General features: G+C 39.3%; 1 protein-coding gene across 1 annotated transcript; it reads left to right on the plus strand.

Annotated features, from left to right (window-relative positions):
* The first annotated feature begins 3696 nt into the window (after positions 1 to 3696).
* ino80da (INO80 complex subunit Da) lies at positions 3697 to 22449 on the plus strand. The gene is made up of 10 exons (XM_057851707.1): positions 3697 to 4195; positions 5693 to 5939; positions 6101 to 6834; positions 6910 to 7012; positions 7096 to 7320; positions 7385 to 7518; positions 7614 to 7747; positions 9111 to 9364; positions 9435 to 9592; positions 9880 to 22449. The coding sequence occupies exons 2-10, from the start codon at positions 5722 to 5724 to the stop codon at positions 10761 to 10763; spliced, it is 2844 nt and encodes a 947-aa protein (XP_057707690.1). The 5' UTR covers positions 3697 to 4195; positions 5693 to 5721; the 3' UTR covers positions 10764 to 22449.
* Positions 22450 to 23946: the final 1497 nt, after the last annotated feature.

Below are 23946 nucleotides of genomic sequence, written 5' to 3' on the forward strand. Positions count from 1 at the left end.
CGCATAGGACTGCACAAAAGACCGCAGTGGTTTTGCCTCTGGCGGATTATGGAAGTCATATCTGAGGTGAATTACTGCTCTAGGTGACCTTGTTTTGTTAAGAGTATAATTGAAAAGTGAACATTTTTGTCATTTAAGCTCACTGGATCCTCTCTGGAAAATGATAGCCTTGATGTAACGTGAAAAAGACAAGCAGAGGTTTGGCAATTCAGGTGTGATATGATGACTTTGAGTGGGGTAACTACTAAGACAGCTAATGAACCGTCCAAAGTCAGCGGTTTCTCAACCTTTAAGTTTTTATAGTGAAGGAAGCACTATCAACACTATATGTATTACTATATCATCAAGTTTGCCAGGTCAAGTAGTGAACAAGGCTTTGCTCAGTGAACCTATGCCGCAATTCAGGCAGAGAGACTTCTTCCTGACAGGCAGACTGATTCACCGCTACTCAAGGACGTGGCAAGTGTGTTCACCTGTGCAAATTTGCTATCTGCTCTCATTCGTTACCCACGGATCCTTTAGGAAGAGCCTCTGAGTTGATGGCCAAGTGTGGAAAGGCCACTGAGGAAGAAACCATAGCTGTGGATGAGCCTGCAGCTGAACAAATGTCCAAATAAACTGAAGAAATTACTGTATTTTTCGGACTATAAGTCGCACCTGAGTATAAGTCGCACCAGCCATAAAATGCCCAACAAAGAGGAAAAAAAACATATATAAGTCGTACTGGATTATAAATGGTAAATGGTGTTACACTTATATAGCGCTTTTCCAGTCACATTTCTGGGGGAAATTTACTTGATAAAATCCAACACATACTGTAGAACAGATATGTCATCTTGAAAGGCAATTTAAAATAAAAAAATACAATAGAGAACAACATGATTAATAAGTGTACAGTATGATAATGTAACATGATGCATGAACAAGGAAATGTGAACGTGGCCGAAATGTACATGTAACATAGCTATTAAGAGTAATTCAGATAACTATAGCATAAGGAACATGCTAACAAGTTTACCAAACCATCATTGTCACTCTAAAGCACCAAAATAACATGTGTAATGATATAATAATCTGTTAATAATTTCACACATAAGTCGCTCCAGAGTATAAGTCGCACCGCCAGCCAAACTATAAAAAAAAACTGCGACTTATAGTCCGAAAAATACGGTATGCACAACATTATAACCAAATGCACAATAAAACAATATCCAAAATAAGAGTGGAATAACATAGTTTAATAATGCTCAGTTATTATGTAAATTACTTTCAATGTTCTTAAGGTTGCAGTTTGCAGTCCGGTAAAACTTTACATCACACTGAGAACACTATATAATTTTCGCCTGTCATCTAATTGATGGATGTACGTAACCAAAATATTAAATACAGGTCTGTGCCAAAATATACAATGTGTTCCCCAAAATGTTATGTTGATTGATTAAATCCTGTTCATATTATTTTATATTTTAATGAGATATGAAATACCGGTGCCTACATTTAATATAAAACTAAAAATGGGTAAAAAATTGATATCCTAGTAAACTGGCTTCTGCTGATTTTATTATGCATTTTAGACTTAACGTAATTTTCGGACTATAAGGCCAACCTGACTATAAGCTGCCACCTACCAAATTAGACACGAAAACGGCATTTGTTCATAGATAAACCGCACTGGACTATAAGATGCATCTGTCCTCACTGTATTTTTGGATAGTTACACCAAAAGATATTAACCGGTAACACTTTATTGGACAGCAGCATCATAAGACTGTCATAAGACATAATGAAACATCATGAGTCTCTGAACCATTTGGCTGCAAAGCTTCATTGCTTCAAGATGCTTCATTTGGCCATCATTGCTCGCTTGGGGAGACAGTCAACCTCTGCTGCCACCTGCTGTCAACACTGTTGTCATCCAACATGCCTCCTAGCATGCATTGTGGCACTACAGAAAATGAATGTTCTGTGCCAATTATTTCTTCAGTTACTGTTCCAGTTGTTTCATTAATTGCTAGTTATGGTATTTGGTAACACTTTGACAGTGGCATCATAAAACAGTCATAAGAAAATCACAATTATGATATGACACTGTCTTGAGCATTAATGAATGCGTATAACAGATGTCATTTAGTGTCATCTGGGAAATGATCTTACTTTTGAATGGATGTAAACAATCCAAACTGGACATAAATGGAGTTAGTGACGTCATTTGCCAGATGACAATTAATGACATCTGTCATAAGCGTTCTGTAATGCCCATGTCATAAATATGACGGTCTTATGGTAGTCTTATGACGCCGCTGTCAAAAAAAGTGTTACATATTAACCCAATAAATCAACAAATAAGCCACACTGGACTATAAACCACAGGATTCGAAATAAGGGGGAAAAGGTAGCGGATTATAGTCTGAAAATTACGGTATTTTTATTTTTAATTTTGCCACTGTTAAATTTATGTTGAATAGTCTTGTGTTTTATGTTAAATGTTTATCTTCATATGCACAGTACTTTTCTGTTGTACCTGGGTAAAACTGAGTTGACAAGTGAGTTGAGTTTGATGAAGCTCGAATTCATGAGGAAATAAATAATTATCTTAGTGAAATTATTATTAAAAGTGATATATTTTTATTTACATATTTTTTTCATTAAAAAAAAAAAAAAAAAAAACAGCTCCTTTTTATTTAATTGTTTATTTTTATCAGATATTCCGATTCCTAATTATGTCCATTTTAGGTGGCACACCTTATAAACAAAAGTGAGAGTGTGGATCAAAACAACTTAATTCATGCATCTTTTGTGCCGCTTATCCGATTATTTTAAAATGCAGCATTTGTGATGCAGCACTTGTATTACGCTCTTTCAATTTTACTAGTGTAAAGTGTAATGACTGTAACTATAATTAATGTATTTATTGTAGTTTTTGGACTATTAGGGCCCCCGGATAATAAGGCGCACACACCATCAATGTACAAATGAATTTTCATACATAAGGCGTACCTTATTATTAGGCACATTTGTGCATCAATATTCTGCAGTTGTCATTTGTTCTTATCTTTTAACAGTGTAATAAATATTTTATTTATTAATGTATGATGTATTTATTAATGGGTTTATAAACAATGAATGTGTGTCTTGAGCACTTTACTGGAGCAGTATAATACAGTTATACCACCCCCTAAAAAAAACAAAAAAACAAAATAGGTTCGAGGTCTTTAATTACAACCAGAATTCATCAATAAAGCGCACTCACTGGTTTAAAAGGTGCGTTGTCGATTTTAGGGGGAAAATGTAAAATTTTAAGTGTGCCTTTCAGTCAGAAAAATATGATAATCATTTTTCATGATGCTGAGAAAAAATGTATTTTCACATCTGTCAGAATGACATGCCTTTTTGGATCCCTGTAGGTGAACGGCAAATGTAGATTGGACTTTTAACATTTTTTATGAACCCCTAACAGTGTATATATGGTATTAGTAAATTTCCCATTAATACTGTAACATTTACAGTATAAATATATGCATTAAACTACTTTTCAGTCGTGAGCCCAGTAAATCTGTAAAGAAATTTCAATTTCTAAGGAAATTTTTTTAAATGTCTAATTTGATGCTGACATGCAATGATGGAGCTGGAGTTTGTGTTTTGGTACCTGACACGTGGTCCATCATCAGTTAACAGCGGGTGAGAGTGTGGCAGGCTGCAGCAGGGCACGTTATACACAGACACTTGTATCGAGATGAATTGGCCGCTTCTATGTGGATTTGTCACTCAAACAGCCCCGCTCGGACCTCTCGCCATAAAAGTGCACTAAATGCTGAACATGGCAACGACACTGTCACACTTTTTGTTGCACTTCGACAATGTGGGCGCTCTTAACAAAGTTGAATTTCCAATATGGTTGGAGAGGTTGTTGTTGTCGAGCGGGTTGTTGTCATGTCCCCGCAGTGCCTGTAGTGGTGCTGTGAGGGAGTCTGCCGTGGATCTGACAAAATCCTTAGCACCCTACCTACTGCTTAAAATTTGATCGGGCGCTTATTTCACATGCATCCGAAAATCAAGTCGCGCCTGGCTCGATGAAGATCACTCTTGTTAATCTATCTCGGGACATCGATGCACGAATAGCCTAGCGGATCGTATTAAGACATTTCGGCCGTCTATCTGGGGGCGAATACCGTACAGCGGCCCGTACCAATTCAAGGTAAGTGAGACCTCGACTTCGAGTTGTGGCTAAACCGTTGCGCGCACCCTTCCGCTGGGGAGGTGACGACCACTCGACGCCGGTGCCGCTGAAGCTAACAGGCCTGTAACGGTCGAATATTAGTCTAAATATTTTAACATCATTCTTTGTCAGTATAAACATAACGTGGAGTTATGATGTCTAATTATTTTGTAAAGCTTTCTCAAGCCTAATTTCCCAACGATATCAACGTCAATAAATATATATAGATTTTTTTTTTTTTTAACTGCCCCCCCCCCCCAAACAGGCCTCAACTTAGTGTGGAGCGCTATTGTTTGTATCTGTTTATGAGTAATGTTTTTATACAATTAAATAAATTGTTTGGTTTTATATATATTATGTGTTTACTCTCAATTTACGGTTTAAATGGCAAATGATGAATATACACATAGAGCCCCGCAGTGTTTCGCCATTTGTCGAGGTTTCCGTTTCCTGGTTAGCTACCGCCTACTAATTCGTGTTTTTAGCTTCCTTAGCTAGCTAGCTTAACAAATATTGGAGGTTTCAAAGCAGCCGAGAGGTAAATAAAAATAACCACGGAGCAGTTTACTAGAATGTGTTTGTGATTAAAAAAAACCTCACGTAGCTGCCATGTCCGGTTAACTCTACTTTTGGAGAAAATACAATTTAAAAACGTCTTTTCGGACTACATGCTAACATTTAGAAGCTAGCTCCGTCCGACAGACATTTGCTAGTTATCGTTTGTAAGCAACCCTTAGTCACTAATTTCATTATTGGTAAGCAATATATTTAACAATGTCATTATTGTTGCTACCTTCAATTATAACCCTATAATTGTGTGCTATGTGAAAACTGGCGTGTGCGATACCCACTCGGACCCGCTATACTCAATGATAGCAGTTGCTTAGATAGATGGGTTGCGCTTATAAGTGACCTGTAGCTTAGTGTTTACAGTACATTAACCCTCGAGTCTCATTTCTTTCAACGATACACACAACCGTGCTTATCTATGTACATGTGTAAGTGTCCATTCTGGCGATTGTTGACAACTTCAGTTCACGTGACACTTGGACCACATTTTTGGAGTGTAAAACATTAATTTCAATTATATACTTGCCGGCAGGACACTTATAAGTAGATTAGGCTTGTTTTTGGATTGTCACTTCCGAAGTTTTAATGTATTCATCACACAATTAGGTGATAAATAATATTACTTTTGCCATTATTACATCTATTTGATATCCAACTTAATAAAGCTCATGCAATAGTTTACTTTTAGTGATCATGAGTTCAGTTCAACGAACCAATAGAATATACAGTGGATCCGCGTTAGTGGAACAACTGTAGTATCACTGACTATTGTGCTAAATTGTATTACTAGTGAGCACAAAAAAGCATAGGGATGTGTACAACTGAAATATATAATGCAGAATTTTTAAATTTTTGCGTGTGTTAATAATGTCATTCTTGCTTTTCCCCCTGACTCTATCCCATCAGCTGATGTTGTCAAGGACAAGAGTCACGTGATGTATGAAGGCAAACACATACATTTCTCAGAGGTGGACAATAAGCCGTTGTGCTCATACAGCCCAAAGCTCTGCAAGCAGCGCAGACTCAATGGCTACGCTTTCTGCATTCGGCATGTTTTGGAAGACAAGACCGCCCCCTTCAAACAGTGTGAATATGTGGCCAAGTATAACAGTCAGCGGTGTACCAACCCCATCCCTAAGTCAGAGGATCGCAGGTGCGTAATTACAGTGCTCTGTAGTCATCATTTTGCATTTAACATGTGAGTGGCTGGTAGTGAGCAGTCCAGACAGAGGCATCTGGGTGTTTTACTGGTAGACCTGTACACACGTGGCCTAACACATTGTTTAAAAAGCGGAATTAACACTTATGTTTCAGGTACTGTAACAGCCACCTGCAGGTCCTCGGCTTCATCCCAAAGAAGGAACGGAAGAAGAAACACGATGCTCTGGAGGAAATGCGTTCGCGGGCCCACCTGGAGTCGGTGGCTCTGAACATAACACTGCCCTCCTTACCTTTACCCTTGGCTTCCAACGGTCTGAACGAACTTCCGCCATCGCCACCCTGTTCGCGTCTACTAGCCCTTCCCGACGGGGAACTCCTGGATCCATTTACCTTTTACGAGGATGATACGGACGGGGAGGAGATTGGTCCTCTTCGTAAAAGCAACGCCATCAAGAAGAAGTTGCAGAGTCGGCTGGTGCTGAACCAGAAAATCTGCCGGGACGTAGACCCTTTCCAGACACCTTCTGAGCACTTTAGTCCCACCCCTGTGCCCCGTGTGCACCCCTCCTCTCCGCTCAACACGCACGCCCCACGGCAGCAGTCAGGTCTTATCCAGCCACCCCCTCAGCAGGGTCTATTATGCAATCCAGCACCACCTCAGACAGTCAACTACTTGCCTCCTGGGACACCCGTTAATGCAACACCCAGTCCCGCGCAGCCATCGGGGCCGTCGCTCAGCAGGAAAACACCTTTTGCTTCCAATCACGTGGTGGTCATGCGGCCCACCTCCTACTCGTCGTCGGCCCGCTGCCTAGCCAGGTTGCAGCATTTAGTACAGCTTTGTGCTAAGAGACACCAGGAATACGGAGACTTCTTTCCTCATTTAGGTGCTTATCTGGACACTGCATGCGATAATTGGGGTTAATTTATACAAGGACTTTTTCTAACAAGTTCTCTTGCAGGACTGGACTGGTCGGAGGACAGTGCTGACAATGACGATGATGATGAAGAAGACGAAGCAGAAAGATTTATTCCAGGCTTGAGCAGTTGGAGACCACAGAACGGGTCAGTAACCAAACATTGGCACGCAAATCAGCCTAGCGTCTCCATTGACGATGACGACGAATAAATGTCTATTCCCGAAATAGGTCGGAGGACGACACGGGCTCCTCGCGAAGTACGCGATTGCTGAGACTTTGCTCATACTTGCAGCAGAAGTACAAGCACATGTGTAGGCAGGAGAGGGCGAGTATCCGCCAGAAAAGGTACCGCTACGCTTTCCGCAAAGCGTTGGTGCACGCTGCCAGTAAAGATCCAGACTGTGCTGGGCAGCTTGTCCAGGAGATGCGTGGTGCCTCTCAAAGCCCCTCAAGGTAGTGTCAAAAATTATTTTTGAAGTCATTTTTCAGTCAGTTAAACAAACTTCCTCTTGTTTAGCGCTGGTTCAGGGCGTCACCACGGTGGGGCAACTGCAAGACTCCACAACATGGATCCAGGCACGTGTACAGGCAGCACAAAAGGCCAGGCCTGCGACAACCGAGCGCTGCCCTTCACTAAACATTGTTTTCAGCGTATCCTTCCTAGTTTGTGTACGCAGTTTAATTCAGTTCAATGTTCATAAACGTACCATCCGGGTTTTTTCTTCTTCCTTAACTCCTGTCTGTAGACATTCTGTTGAATCGCTCACAGCAGCTGTTTGCAAGCTGCACCGCAAAGTTTGCAGACGGTCAACAGTGCTCCGTTCCCGTGTTTGATATCACGCATCAGACGCCACTCTGTGAAGAGCATGCCAAAAAGATGGTGAGTTCATCATTTACAATCATCTTCACAAATGGGGACGCACTCGTATATAACAGGCATGAAAATCACTCTCCTTTGAAGTCAAAAAGGGTGACCTACGTGAATTGTGTACATCCGAGGAGAACATTTTTAGGGTGGGGGGGGGTCTTGAGTCCATCTAACTAACTAACGACATGTTTTATTGAAGTTGCTAAGCCTGTCGCGATATGCAATGAGACCATTTATCGCGAGGTAAATAAAAGTGAGGGCGGTAATTTTCACGGCTGCCTTTTATCACCGCGTGCGAGCATACATTTGTGCGTGCGTGTAGATGACATATGAGACTCCAATTGTTGTGTCCAGATGTTTATTGGTCAACAACACGCCGTAGAATTACAGTTCACACATACAAAATAAGGAAACACATCTACATTAAACACTGTAAACGTTAGCATTGCTACACTGAGACCAATGGGGAAAAAAGACAACTTACTTTAGCCTGCTATAAAACATTGGCAGTCTTTTCCAAAACGCAAACTTGCGGTTAAAAGGTGACACTTCAAACAGGAAAAATTGCTGGTTAACAGCATTTGCTAACGGCAACAACAAAAAAAAAAAAAAAAATCTAATAGCGACACCACAAGCAATGCCGAAAAGTGCTTTTTGCGGAGTGTAAAGTTGTTAGAGGTTTAGCGAACGTACTTCCGGTGAACATTTCAAAATAAAAGCATGTCACGTTTGTCATATAAATAGTGATTTCTGGAGTTAATCCCACATATTTCAGAATTAATACTATAATATGTAAATACTATAATACTACAGAATTCAGATTTTACACTAAGAATTACTTTAAAATGACACCCTTTTTAAAAAATATGATTGGCAATTAATATTATAATTATTATAATACTATTATATATAGCAGTATACTATAATAATGATGCTAGACATTTTTTAATAAGAATATAGCAGTATACTATAATAATGATGCTAGACATTTTTTAATAAGAATTGTTTTGAATAATGGAAAGGCGAAGTCAGTGTTCTGGATCTGTTTACATTCCATTCTTTCGGACTAGTAAATGCTATCAGCATTTAACCTCAGTGTTCATGTGTGATTAATTATTGTTATTTAGATGTTTATTTGCACTTTAATAAAGAATTTAAGTGTTCCAAAATGTTTTATGGATTGGTAAGCGTCAACAAAAATTTAATTGCTAAATTAGTTGGAAAAAAAAAAATATTAGTCGACTAATTGTAAAAATAGTTGGCTGAATAGTCGGGGGAAAATTAGTCGTTTGGGATATATTTCCTCCACACCCTTCTCACTTTTTTAACCCCTGACCCATTTTCATGCCTGATATAAATTCTCTTTTGCACACAGGATAACTTCCTACGTGGGGACGGCAATCGGCGAGTGCAACAACACCATCACCAACACCACCACCATCACCACCACCAGCAACAGCACCAGCGTAAGCCACGCAAAAAGACCAAACCACCGGCGCTCACCAAAAAACACAAGAAGAAGAGGAAATTGCCACGGCGGCCTCAGAAACCCATTCCTCCCGCGCTGCCTCAGAGCTACCTGGGACTGCCGACAATGAGCCTCGGCGTCTCTACACAGGCCAGCATCAGGTCTGGATGAACCTACGACGTTGCACCGTACATTCATGCAGGTTTGTAACGTTGCCGTGTTCTTTGGCAGGAGCCCATCGACTCCAGAATTGAGTACAGATGAACTTCCTGACGATATCACCAATGAAATGGAAGACATTCCGAATGACCTCGAGCTAAACCAGGAGGATTTTTCTGATGTTCTACCCAGACTACCTGATGATCTTCAGGATTTCGACTTGTTTGAAGGTGCCCTAACAAGTGCACATTTACATCTAAACTTAGACATTCTGATTTTTAACATTTTTCCAGTTCTGAAAGTGTGAGAACCCACAAGTGACAGGAAAAAATGCATGCAAGTATTAGCTGTTATTCTAGTCTGCTGCATACTCGTGACCAAATTGTTGTAGTACCAAGCCTCATCAGTTGGAGGTGTATTGGTGCCACTGGATACCATAATTGTTTTGTGTATTGCCTAGCATAAGTTTCCACTGAATAATAAGTTTAGATCTAACAGTTGAAGTGTATGTGTTTAGGCAAGAACGGGGAGTTGCTGCCCACCACAGAAGAGGCGGAGGAGCTGGTGCGCGCCTTGCAGGCCATGGGGTCCTACCCGGACTCCTTGGTATGTCTGACCTCCATAGGAGACCTCGCCCCCTCAGAAGGAGTGGACCACCGAGCCATGACGGTCTTTTCCGGCGCGGTCCAACCGGGGGGCATGGCAGACATCCTTCACAGTCGCCTCCCGACGGACAACTTTCCAAGCCTGGAACTAGAGGACAACATACTGCAGTCCACGGCGGGCCACTTCCCTCCATCGTCGCCATCTCAGCCCACGGACCTTCCCCAAACGTTACCTGCCTCCTCTGCGGCACCTCTCGCTCAGGCCCCCGAGCGGACGTTCACCTGCACGCGCCCACCTCACATCCTGGCCAAGTCGGAGGCGGCCACAGCATCTCCGTACAGCGACCAAATCCCCTCCTCACCCCAAGACAGCCCCTTCCAGACAGACGCCCCTCTGCTGCTGGAACCCCCGCGTTCGTCGTGGAACAACCTCCCCCTCGCCGACCCGGCGCAGTTCGGTAATCTCATGGCGGCAGAGAGTCATCTCATATCAACATCGCTGTCCACCCCTCCGGCCGGCGCCCACGGCGTCAACTCTGTGACGCTGCAGCCTCTGGCCGCGCCCCTAGGACCTCTTTCCTCATCCCCGCACGATTCCCTGACCTCCCTTCAGCCCAAGCAGCAGCTCCCGCAGTTCAGCGCCGCCTTCGGCCACCAGCTGGCCTCGCACAGCGGCATTCCTAACGACCTGCAGCCCAGCCACAGTTCCACGGCGCCACCCGCCGGCTTCTCCATCGTTAGTGCCACCACTGCAAGTGCCAATAGCGCCTCCACCCCTTTCACGCAGAGTAACTAATCATGGTTTTTGCATTATATTTTTCATGTCCTTGAAAATTGTTGGGTACCATTGCTAGCAATAGGAATCCGGTCTATTTGAACTGGGAGGGTCAGCAACGAATGGATGATTCTCATGAAGCTAACATAAACTATGTCTTTGTAGATTTTAGGTCATGAAAATGGTGAAATTCACTGAAATAGTTCATTTTTAGTTGAAAGATGGTTATGTCTATAATGTGGCCCAGTCCACGATTTGTTACCAAATTAGTATTTTGTATGTTTTTTTAACTGATTTTAGAGTAAATTCATTACTGTAATGGGTCCATGAAAAGCTTTGATGTTTTCACCTTAATACAGCTCCATACGTATTCAATTCATTTAATTAAAACATATACATTTGTTTAAAACTAAATAATTTAGCAGATTATGATAAGATATAATGGTTTCTTACTTTGTATAAAAAATATTTAAGAAAAATCTAGTGTCCAAGCTTGCAGTTTTCATTATTGTTGCACCGAGTTCATGATCGTGTCATATCACCATGTAAGACTTTTGTTCTCAAGTTCTAAGTGGTAGTTTTTTTCGTCGCATTGACATATAAAAACAGTTTTGTTTCCCAAAAAGTTTGGGTTTGTGGTCACGACTTTGAAATTCTATTATCCACTTGTCTTTATTGTTGTACTTTCTAATGCTTTTATATACGGTATACAGGTTGTGTATATTTTCCTCCTTTCTCTATAGGGCATGGCATTTAACAAATATTTTCTTTATAACTAGGACGTAAAATCGGAAAGCTTTAATATAGCCTCTAATTTAGTTAAACCAAACTTTAACCTGTTTTGTTGGCACTTTTTCCATTTAGTTTGGACCCAGGCAACACAAAATTATTACAAGCCAGGAACAATTTTTTTCTGTAACATTGTGTAATCTGTGTTTTTTTTTGTTTGTTTGTTTGTTTTAAATAATTCTGACCCATAGTACACCACAAAGATGGCTACAGGGGAAGCTTGTTTGACCTTTTTTGATATGTTAAAAGTTAATGTTTACATATATTTGCCTACTCCTCCACAGTAGGTGATCATTACCATAATGTCTAATAATACATGTTTTTAGACATTTATTGTATTTTACTGTAAAAATATTAGGGAGCTCAAACTTACTGAGTCATCACAGCATTCTCCTACTTTAAGCTAGCTTTGGTAAATATCCTTCATTACCGTAATGCAGAGTTTTCATGAGAATCACCTAAATGATTGATTATTTGCTGATGGGCCTCCCAGTCCAAATGTATTGGACGTCTATAGCCGTCAGAGGCAGCCAATGAGTTAAGCTTGATATGGGAAATGCTCAAACTGCGTTCCAAAGGCGATGGCACATGTCAAACCCAGTGCACACATTTGATCATAAATTTTTGCACAACGCCAAGGGGTCTCATCAAAACCTTCGCAGTACAGTACCTTGACTTATGTGCACACCAACTTATACATTTTTAAAAATTTTACTTTCATTAGTAGAACAAGTTTGTGCACTAGTAGGGCAGAACGATTTTAAGAAGAAATGATAGCTCAGTCTCTTTGATCAGCATCGTCATGTTTAATAGATCATATCATCAGTTTAATATAACTGAACTCCGTGAGGTTGGCTTCCGTAAAGTTGGCTCCCCATCAGATGCAAATTTATAGAAAAATTGTCATTTGTTTGTGCTAGGTTTGTGCTCATTTGTGCAAAAAAAAAAAAAAAAAAAAATTTGTTTGTGCTGCTATCGTTTTTGAGATATTTAGAAATTAATTTCGAGTGATGACGTGACTCTCAGCCCCCAATTTACTGCAAAATGGACCCAAAAGGGTACCATTCGTTTGTTCTACGTTTGCGCAAGTTGTTGAGACGTTCTCTTGTTATTGAGAGGGTTGGTACTCTTCATCAGCCGCAACGGAGTTTGATTGACGTCATCACTTGAAATTGATATCTCAATATCTATAAAACGATAGCACAAATAAAAAATTTTACAGCACAAACTTAGCATAAACGAATGGCACCATTTCGCAGGGGTGCTGGAAGTGGGTGCTTAAGATCTTATTTTTTCCAATCTAAAAACAGCCGTTTCGGTCCAAATTTGTCACACTCGTGCTTTTTCTCCATACAAGGCGTGCATAATGGCAGTACACACGCATGCTGGATAGTTTACGTCCTACTACTAGGCTACTACAAAGACAGCGTTCTATTTCACCTACAGTGTGGGTTTTTGTATTGGAAATTAAAGCACCCGCGTGTTATAATGCAAATACCCGCAGCTAGACAGCGCAATGACACACATTTGTAAACTAAGAGGTCCAATACACCTATGTTGAACACCCACTTTTCACAACACTCAAATTGCACACAAATGTCCAACTGCACGGCAGCAGCTCAACAGCAACCACAAACAACATGGCTACAATGCAAGCCATTTGAAGTTGTCCACAGTCTAAATCTGCAGCTAACTTTTCCTCGCTAGGCACGATTATAAACCATAATCTTCATTTTTGACCTCAAATTGAATTTTAGAAAAACTTAGCTGTTTTTGTAAAGAAAATATTGCTAATTTGTTTTTGCGCCATTTTAATGCCTCCCCTGTCAACAGTTAATTTTTCCATTTCAATAGCACCTCGTTCAACGTGACCTGGTAGCAAGCAAAGTATCAGGTGGTGAACATGTAAATACCCAAAAATATATAGAACATTTTCACCGTATATATTTAATCCCCAAAGTTAATTACTTCAATTTTTCAATATGTTTTATTGATTGATTTTTTTAACGAAAAAAAAAATTACGAAAACACTGTTTGCTAACCAAAACCAGGGGATGCCCCAAGACCCCACTTCCCACGCCACTGCCATTTCGGGTCCATTTTAAAATAAACGGGGGGCTGTGTGACGTCATCACTCGAAATTAATCTAAAAAAAACAATAGCAGCACAAATGAAAATGTTTAGAGCACAAAGCAGCACAAACGAATTACACAATTTTTAGCTATTTTAATCAAAATTGGGGGCCGGTTGCCCTCAGATTGACCTATAAAAGATTGTTTAATATCTCAAAAACGATTGCAAAATTTTTTTCAGCACAAACATATCACTTAATTTTTGTGTAAAATTGCAACTGATGTAAGGCCAACTTCACGGAGGTTAATAACTGCCTTGGTCATTTTTTTACAAAAATGATTTTTAAAAATGTTCGCAAATATAATAAAAAAAAAAGAACAAATGGTTCCATTTTTTGAGTTTCCTGAAAAACTCGACAAAATCAATTAGGCTTCGATATGCAGATGCAAATTGACTAGTATGGCAGATTTTGAATAGTTCCTCAACTAAAGTCAAATGTTAATCATGTTTTAGCGGTTAATAACACCGGGAGAGAGAAACTGTAAAGCTAAACACTAAGAAAGAAATTTCGCATATAGTTCATTATTTGAACGCCGGCTAGCTTAATGCTACTATACAATGGTCAACACCATTATATAGAAACTACCAAAATACATTGACGTAAAAATCAAGTTTAAAAAAATTACGAAAATAATCTTGATCAGATGATATAAAAATTGATAATAGAGATGTTCCGATCAAATATTTTAGCGTCCGAGTCACCTGATTTTGACAATCTTCCGCTACTGTAAAAAAGGGTTGTTTAAAAAAAAAAAAGTTGTAAACATGTTACAGTCCCACCGTGCCAACTTCATAATGTGAATTACTTTTAAACAAGATTAACAAAGAAAAATGCTTGTCTTTATGAAATCAGCTCACGTCGCTGAGAACAGCGCTCCCTTACACACACACAATGAGTTGCCACAGCACACTACCGCAAGTGTTTAACAAGCTAAACGGTGATTTACGCATTTGCCGTCTTTGAAGGTAGCGATTCCAAGCTTCTTTGGCAAGATCAAATCCTCAACGCCTGTCAGTCACATACCTATCAACCCAAGGCGATTGGCAATCTTACAAATAGTGACGTATGCCCTTACAAATTAGTGACTAATCTTACAATGTTGTATATAGCGTGCAATATGAAACAAAAATAAAACTCAGTTTTTAAAATAATACGAATTTTTGGTAATATTATAACATATAACCTGGTGCAATCAAAGAACAACATCTTCAGCTACATCATGATGACTAAAATTTAACAGTGACTTTTATTATAATTGTATGTAGCACTTTTGGCCATTTCTATCATGTCTTTTGACGGCTGCACTTCAGCTCGCAATACAGTTTGACTTGAAGGTAGTTCGTTACTATGTCCAATTATTAAATTAAAAAGGTCAATTGATAAAATTAACTTACCGATGCAATCTTTGAGTCAGGGAACATTTGCTAATTCTGAGAAGTGATCAGCAATAGTTGCGGGCAAATTGTGTTCGGCAACAAATTGGCAGAATAAAATCTCCGCTTTTTTCACTTTTCATTCTGCAGGCTTCATCTTTATGACCAGTGCTGTTAATCTTACTTTTAAAAAGTAATTAATTACAGTTAAAAATTGCTTCTCCCAAAAAGTAATTGCATTAGTAACTTAGTTACCTGAATGTAAGAGTAATTAGTTACTTGGCAAAGTAACTGGTGTTACCTTTCATGTTTAAAAAAAAAAAAAAAATTCAAAAAAAAAAAAAAGAAAACAAAGAAACATATTAACCTTTGCTATGTTTGGAAGTCATTTAATGTTGTGAATCAACCGTTAAAGTTGTTAAAATTGCTCCCGTTTTTGCATTAGTTCCCTTCTGTCTACTTTCGACATGCGAAAGTTTTAAAACTTTCATCATTTAAAGATAGATTCAAGTCAAGATTTTGCCAATTTAGGAGTATTTTAGATATAAAGTTACTTAGGTTCGCTAGGAAGGTTCACTAAAACAGAGCGTTTCTGAGAAGTCTACTGCTTTAAGATGGCGGCTGTTTACCAACGCCGCCGAGTCTGTCATTTTGCATGTAGTTCTCGGCGTAGATTGTAGGGTATTGGCTACAGTCAGGAAATATTGGAGCCAGCTAGCCTAGCATCGAGTTTGCTACAGCGTCACAACAAACACTCCTCTCTCTCCGTGTCTGACTTTTCTCGCGTCATTCAACCAAGGTAACGTATAGCAACGCTCATCGTCTCGTTGCCGAAACGGTGACAAAATAAGAATGGAGAAAAAAACGTAATGCACGAAAAACGTACAGATTTTGAACGTACGGCGTACTCATTTAAAAATCAGCGCTCACCTGTACAAATTACGCCGAAACCGTACAACTTGACAGTTATGCAATCATCATTAACTTTAACAACTCCAATACACTGCCTAACTGTGAAAAACAGCAGGGAGGAGACTGCATGAAGCAAAAAAACAACTATATATTTTTTATTAAAAACCCGATCCTTTTCACCTGATTCCGATCCGCGATCACGCGATCGGGGCGTTCCCTAATAAGAATTGTGATTGCTTATTGGGGAGATTGCCCAGCTTACTTACTAGTGAGGTGTTAGGCACACGCCTGTTCTCGGATGGTTGGGTATCATGATAATTGAGTTATAAGATGGATCAACTCGTAAGTCAAGGTACTGCTGTAAGTGGGGTTTGGTCTGCTTGTATGAGGCCTTGAGATTTTGTCAGTCACAAATTTGTATTAATGTGGCTAGCGGACCGATAACACGATAGTTGCTGAATCCCGGAAAAACGTTCAGCTTGGAACGACACAGATTTCACTTTTTCTTTTTCTTTTTCCACCTGTTTCATACACTGCTCGTTTAAAAAAAAAAAAAAAAAAGAGAGGGGGGAAACAACCCCCCCAAAAAACACGCTCTTGAATTACGTAAACTTGTTCATTAAGTCACCCAAATACTTTTAAAGCTGTTTTTATATGGTGTGTATGCTGTACATGTGCTCATTTATCCGTTTGGTTCTCGTCTAAATCTCTGACCTCACTCTCAGCTGCGCGACCCAGTACACAAAAAGGTTAAGCAAAGCAATAAACACATTGACGTTCTCGTGTATGGCGTCACCTGCCAAGTCCGGCGTGCGATAGATAGCTATCCAGGGATTTCGGTGTCTATTTCCAAGGTGCTCTCTATTAATTTTTAGCCCTTATTTAACTCCTAAGGGGTGTCCATTATAGGGTTCTACTTTTTTTTTTTGTAACTGTGAACTCTGAATGATGAAACAGTGGTCATTTCAGTCCGAAAAAGCAGAGCCTCCCTAAAATATGATTATCGTAATTTCCGGACTGTAAGCCGCTACCTTTTTCCTCATTTTTGTATCCTGCGGTTTATATTTCAGTGCGGCTTTTTCATTAAATTATTTGGGTTAATAGGTAACACTTTGACAGCGGTGCGTTTTTATGACACTCATGGGTATTAATGAATGCTTATGACAGATGTCATCAAGTGTCATCAGGTAAATTATGTCACTAACTCCATTTACGTCCAGCTTGGACATTTTACATCCATTCAAAAGTGAGATAATTTGCCAGATGACACAAAATGGCATCTATCATAAGCATTCATTAATGCTCATGGCAGTGTCATTTCATAATTATGATAGTCTTATGACAGTCTTATGGCCATACTGCCAAATAAAGTGTTACCAAAAAAACATAACTAGCAATTAATGAAACAACTGGAACAGTAACTGAAGAAATAATTAGCACAGAACATGAATTTTGATATGGCGGAAAACACTCGGCTGACTTGAAGTTCCGCTCTGAGACCCCCAATTTGGCCAAATTTCAAAATTGTCCGATATGCATGCGTGATACATCATTGGAAAGCTTAAAATCTCAATTTTCTGGAGGGAGAAAAATTTTGAACAGGAGGGGATTTAAAAAAAGAAAAAAAAATTAAACAGCAAAACCCTATCTGGAGGTGAGAGCACGCGAGAGCAGAATTACAGACGCCATGACTTTAACGAGATATTATCGCGTACTTACCTTGTTTCGATCCAAAAACTCCATTTAGCATGTATCACTGAGTGTCAAGACACAGCTGTGAATGGCCACAGCTGAATTTTGGGGGGATTTTATGGGTGAAACATGGTACTATAACAAGGGTCGCGATGCAGAAATCGCAGACATCAGTAAGTGGTCGAGATTTTTTTTTTCATATACAGTGGGGAGAGCAAGTATTTGATACACTGCCTATTTTGCTGGTTTTCCCACTTGCAAAGCATGTAGAGGTCTGTAATTTTTATCATAAGTTCTCTTCAACTGTGAGGGACGGAATCTAATACAAAAAAGCAGAAAATCACGGTGTATGATTTTTAAATAATAAATTTGCATTTAACTGCATGAAATAAGTATTTGATACATCACAAAAATCTAACTTAATATTTGGTACAGAAACCTTTGTTTGCTATTACAGATACCAAACGTTTCCTGTAGTCCTTGACAAGGTTTGCACACACTGCAGCAGGGATTTTGGCCCACTCCTCCTTGCAGATCTTCTCCAGAGCCTTCAGGTTTCGAGGCTGCTGCCGGGCAACACGGACTTTCAGCTCCCTCCATAGATTTTCTATCGGGTTCAGATCTGGTGACTTGCTAGGCCACTCCAGGACCTTAAGATGCTTATTACGGAGCCACTCTTTAGTTGCCTTGGCTGTGTGTTTTGAGTCGTTGTCATGCTGGAAGACCCAGCCACGACCCATCTTCAGGGCTCTCACTGAAGGAAGGAGGTTGTCAGCCAAGATCTGGCGATACATAGCCCCATCCATCCTCCCCTCAATACGGTGCAGTCGTCTTGTACCCTTGGCAGAGAAGCAGCCCCAAAAAATGATGTTTCCTCCTCCATGTTTCATGGTTGGGATGGTGTTCTTGGGGTTGTACTCATCTTTCTTTTTCCTCCAAACACGACGAGCCGAGTTTAGACCAAAAAGTTCAAGTTTGGTCTCATCCGACCACGTGACCTTCTCCCATTGGTCCTCTGGATCATCCAGATGGTCAGTGGCAAACTTCAGACGTGTCTGGACATGCACTGGCTTCAGCAGCGGGACCTTGCGTGCGCTGTAGGATTTGAATCCATGACAGCGTAATGTGTTTCCGATGGTTTTCTTCGAGACTGTGGTTCCAGCTCTCTTCAGGTCATTGACCAGGTTCTGCCGTGTAGTTCTGGGCTGATCCCTCACCATCCTCATGGTCAGTGATGCCCCACGAGGTGAGATCTTGCATGGAGCCCCAGAACAAGGCAGATTGACCGTCAACTTGAACTTCTTCCATTTTCTAATAATCGCTCCAACAGTTGTTACCTTCTCACCAAGCTGCTTGTTTTTTTTCCTGTAGCCCATCCCAGCCTTGTGCAGGTCTATTATTTTATTCCTGATGTCCTTACACAGCTCTTTGGTCTTGGCCATTGTGGAGAGGTTGGAGTTTGTTTGTTTGTTTGAGCATGTTAACAGGTGTCTTTTATACAGGTAACAAGTTCAAACAAGTGCAGTTACTTCCGGTAATGAGTGGAGAACAGGAGGGGGTTCTTAAAAAAGAACTAAGAGCCGAAATATTTACTAGTTGGTAATGTATCAAATAATTATTTCATGCAGTTAAATATAAATTTATTATTTAAAAATTATACAATGTGATTTTCTGGATTTTTGTATTAGATTCTGTCCCTCACAGTTGAAGAGAACTTATGATACAAATTACAGACCTCTACATGGCTCACACGTGGGGAAACCAACAAAATCTGCAGTGTATCAAATGCTTGTTCTCCCCACTGTATTTACTCTTTTGAAGGTTTAAAAAAAAAAATTTTTTTTTAACAGTTTTTCTTTGCTTGGATCGATTATTTATCATCTAACATATCGGAGAAAATGCGATTGTAACAAAAAATAAATAAAATTAAGCGATAGTTATGAGGTAGATATCTGACTTTTTTACAGACGCCATTTTTTTCATTGTGACGTCATTTGTTTAAAAGTTTAAAATATTCGAGTGAATATATAATTTTTAGGGCTGTCAAACGATTAAAATTTTTAATCGAGTTAATTACAGCTTAAAAATTGTAATTAATCGCAATTCAAACCATCTATAAAGTATGCCATATTTTTCCGTAAATTATTGTTGGAATGGAAAGATTAGACACAAGATGGATATATACATTCAACATACGGTATATAAGTATTTGTTTATTATAACAATAAATCAACAAGATGGCATTAATATTATTAACATTCTGTTAAAGCGATCCATGGATAGAAAGACTTGTAGTTCTTAAAAGATAAATGTTAGTACAAGTTATAGAAATTTTATATTAAAACCCCTCTTGTTGATATCAATAATTACACAATGCTCATGGGTGCTGAAGCCCATAAAATCAGTCGCACCCTAGCGCCAGCAGAGGGCGACAAATCTCCAAAAAACAACAGGTGGACATTGCACTGTGCTGTCATTTTAATCCGTTTGAGCGGGGCATGTGCGTTAATTGCGTCAAATATTTTAACGTGATTAATTTAAAAAATTAATTACCGCCCATTAATGTGATAATTTTGACAGTTTTTTTAAACGAAATATAAGACATCAATTAATGATTCTAAGCTAAAAATGACACATTTTGAATAAGAAATATAATATATACCTTCTATTTATGGCTAGGTTGAAACAAGCGGTTGAGCGACATCTGTAAACGGGGGTTTCCAGGGTAAAACGGACAAATTAAAAATAGTTCGGGGGCTTAATGAGCCATGAATCTGCTATGGCAGAATATAGACATATAGTTCAATCAAACACAAAATTTGTTTTGGCTTAAAATACAGTTAAAAAAAATACTTTTTCAGTCTTGTCTGTGTTTTCCGCCATATTTATATCTGTAGCACTGCAATGCATGCTAGGAGGCATGTTGGACGACAACAGCGTTGACAGCAGGTGGAAGCAGAGGTTGACTGTCTCCCCCAAGGGAGGAGTGATGACCAAATGAAGCTTCTTGAAGCAATGAAACTTTGCAGCCAGTTGGTTCAAATCTTCATGGTGGTTCATTTGGTCTCGTAACAGTCTTATGATGCCGCTGTCAAATAAAGTGTTACTGGATACTATCTTTTGGTGTAAATATCCCAAAATACAGTGAGGACAGATGCGGCTTATCTATTAACAAATGCCGTTTTCGTGTTAAGTTTGGTGGGTGGCGGCTTATAATCATTATTATAGTCCGAAAATTACAGCAATTTCCACCACTATCATGAATCCACATTTAAGAAAGTTTGGACACCCCTTGGTTAAACGTACATTTGAACTGTGACTTTCCCATGTGTCTCTCACCAGGCAGGTGTAGGGTGACGCTATTAGTAACCGCTTCAGAGCCATTGACGGTGCTAGGTGTCCAATCCATTTTGACTAGTAGGGCAGGCATCGATCATTCAAAGGCAGCCAATAAGTTAAAATGGTTCAGTTCAGTTTTTAGCAGGTTTTCTCGAACGTGAATAATTTGGATTTTCAATTAAAATTGGATGCATCTTCACATTATCGAGTGTACAGCGTAACGGTCTCCACCCAGGGGTTTGTCGGTGAATTATTGAGTAGCAAATGGGCAGAAATAGTCTTGCGATGTGTTGAGTGGAACGTGTAGCGTGTAGAACAAGTCTCATGTTTTTAAAATGGTGATCAAACGGGTTGTAAAACTCTCTGGGCCGTCAGATGGATTTTGTCTGTTTGCCGTATACGTCGTCACGTTAGTAGTGGAACTGTTCTGCGGAAGAATATTTTTTTAAATAGCTATTAAAAACCCCGGGAGATTGCGTAGGTATGAAAAAAAACATAGGAATATATGCGTCTACCATGTATTTAGTGGACAGACTTGTTGTTCAAAATGGATTTGCACAAAAGTGAAAGGATTTAAGCCTGCCTTGTTTGTCACTGCACGTGTTTTTTTGTTTTTTATTCCCATATTCGATTGCTTGTTACCAACTCTCACCCCCATTGTCAGTTTCCAGCTGTGAGAAGGCCCAGTTCCCTCTCCTTTCCAAAGAGAACCCACATCTTTGTAGCTCCACCACAGACGCCTGCAGTGTTATTACATTAAGTGGGGGGGGGGGGGGGGGGGGGTCTATATTATATATTCTTTGCGAGCAAAACAAGGTAATACTGCTGTATCCATATTTAGCATGAGTAGTCGCTGCGCCCCACTCTCCCGTCTTAGAAGGAAATGAACAAGGCTAGTAGGCACATGTAACTGCTTGTATTGAGAGATGGCTGACAATTCCGTATTCATTGAATGTACTGTCGTATGGTTTTGAAAGCTAGGATGAGCTCAAATCTTAGTCACATTTTGTTATCGGTCCTTGTTTGTCTAAGGTATTTTTTGTATACAAAAGGTTTACATTTTTATGTCTATTTTTCTTGTGTACAAGTTATGTAATATGTGTACAAACACTGTATGTAATATCTGTATATAGTGTGACAAATTTGATCTTTTGTTTTTGGATGTATAAATAAACTTGCTGTGAGGTATTTGCTGACACAAATAGGTCTTGTTTTTTGTCTGTGTGAAATTCACCGAGTGTATACTTGTACTTTTTTCCAAACTCATTTTATTTTAGGCGGTGTCTAGGGTTGCTCCTATCATGTTTTTTTGCTCCCGATCCGATCCCGATATTTCCCGATCCGATTGTTTTTGTTCTTTTGCTCCCGATTCAATTCATCATTCCCGATAAATTTTCCCGATCATATACATTTTGGCAATGCATTAAGAAAAAAATGAATAAAACTCGGAGGAATATATACATTCAACATACAGTACATAAGTACTGTATTTGTTTATTATGACAATAAATCCTCAAGATGGCATTTACATTATTAACATTCTTTCTGTGAGAGGGATCCACAGATAGAAAGACTTGTAATTCTTAAAGGATAAATGTGACTTTTTATATTGTGACTAAATATTGCCATCTAGTGTATTTGTTGAGCTTTCAGTAAATGATACTGTAGCCCTTTAACTGTTCTGCCCAAATGCATGATGGGAAGTGCAACCATGACTGTGCGTAGTGGTACCAACTGATATCTTCTCTGCGTTGGGAAATAACATAGCGTCCCACGATATTTCTAATCGTAGGGAGAGGGATTGTAAAGATTTAGCCAATTAAATAAAGTCTCCAAAGGCTGCCAAAATTCACTCTACTCATTTTATCCTGCCTTTTAGCTCTATATATAGGTATAACGGCACCATTAAAGATTGAATGCGACAATGCGTGAGTGGGTCGTGCAGCGCATGCATTAATTGCGTTAAAAAATTTTTTTAAAATTAATTACCGCCGTTAACGCGATAAATTTGATAACCCTACTTTAAGTCTAAACTAAAGACTGGATTAGTGTAACACATTATGTCTGTAACGTTTTTTTAAATACAATTATAAAACGATTCAATTAAAAAATATATATATATATTAAAAAAAGGCATGTCCGATATTTTTTTGCCGATTACGATACTTTGAAAATGATGTGATCGGACCCGCATCTCTAGCGGTGTCTGTCTCTTAAAGGGACTATACAAGATTTTTGGGGGGTTAATTTAAACTACTTTACTCCATGAATGCTCCCAATGTCATTGCATGTAATTGACTTTCCTATATATGAATTTAAAATTAAGACTTTGCCGGTAAAATGTTGTCTATGAAAGTTGTACAGCAATAAAACAAGCAACAAACATTAATGAAATGAACAAAAAAATATTTTTACAATGGGTCAAAATTATTTTTCGAACAAAACCACCTGAGGACAGAAGAGGCAACATGGGTATACGTAATTCTTTCAAACCTTATCTTTCAAACACAACAATAACTACTGAACAAGAACCAAGGATTGAAGATGTGGACATGAAACGCCAGAGAGCACCGCCAAAATGGTGAGCGGCGTTTCAGTTTGCCCCACTAAAGACACTTATAACGCACACATTATGACTGAGATCGTCTCAAGTATTTCTGTCTTTTTTAAGTGGCAGACCTGGTTCCTGAATCCTCACTGTGTAATATGCCTTTTTCCAAATCTAACACTTTTCAATCCCACAATGTAACAGTGGGACCATTATTAAAAATAAACCATAGTGCAGGAATATCAAGTGAAATGTACTTTAAACTGGATTTAAATGTACCCTTAATCACTAGTTTCGGGATAATTTAAAACCACCAGTTCTTACGAAAACGAGGGAATAGTTTTTGGGAATTTTTTTCCCGCTGTATTCCTCCGCTTTTTCTCAAAAAAGGCGAAAAATGAGGGAATAGTTTTTGGG

This window comes from Corythoichthys intestinalis, chromosome 12 (genome assembly GCF_030265065.1).
Source record: "Corythoichthys intestinalis isolate RoL2023-P3 chromosome 12, ASM3026506v1, whole genome shotgun sequence".
Classification (NCBI taxonomy): Eukaryota; Metazoa; Chordata; class Actinopteri; order Syngnathiformes; family Syngnathidae; genus Corythoichthys; species Corythoichthys intestinalis.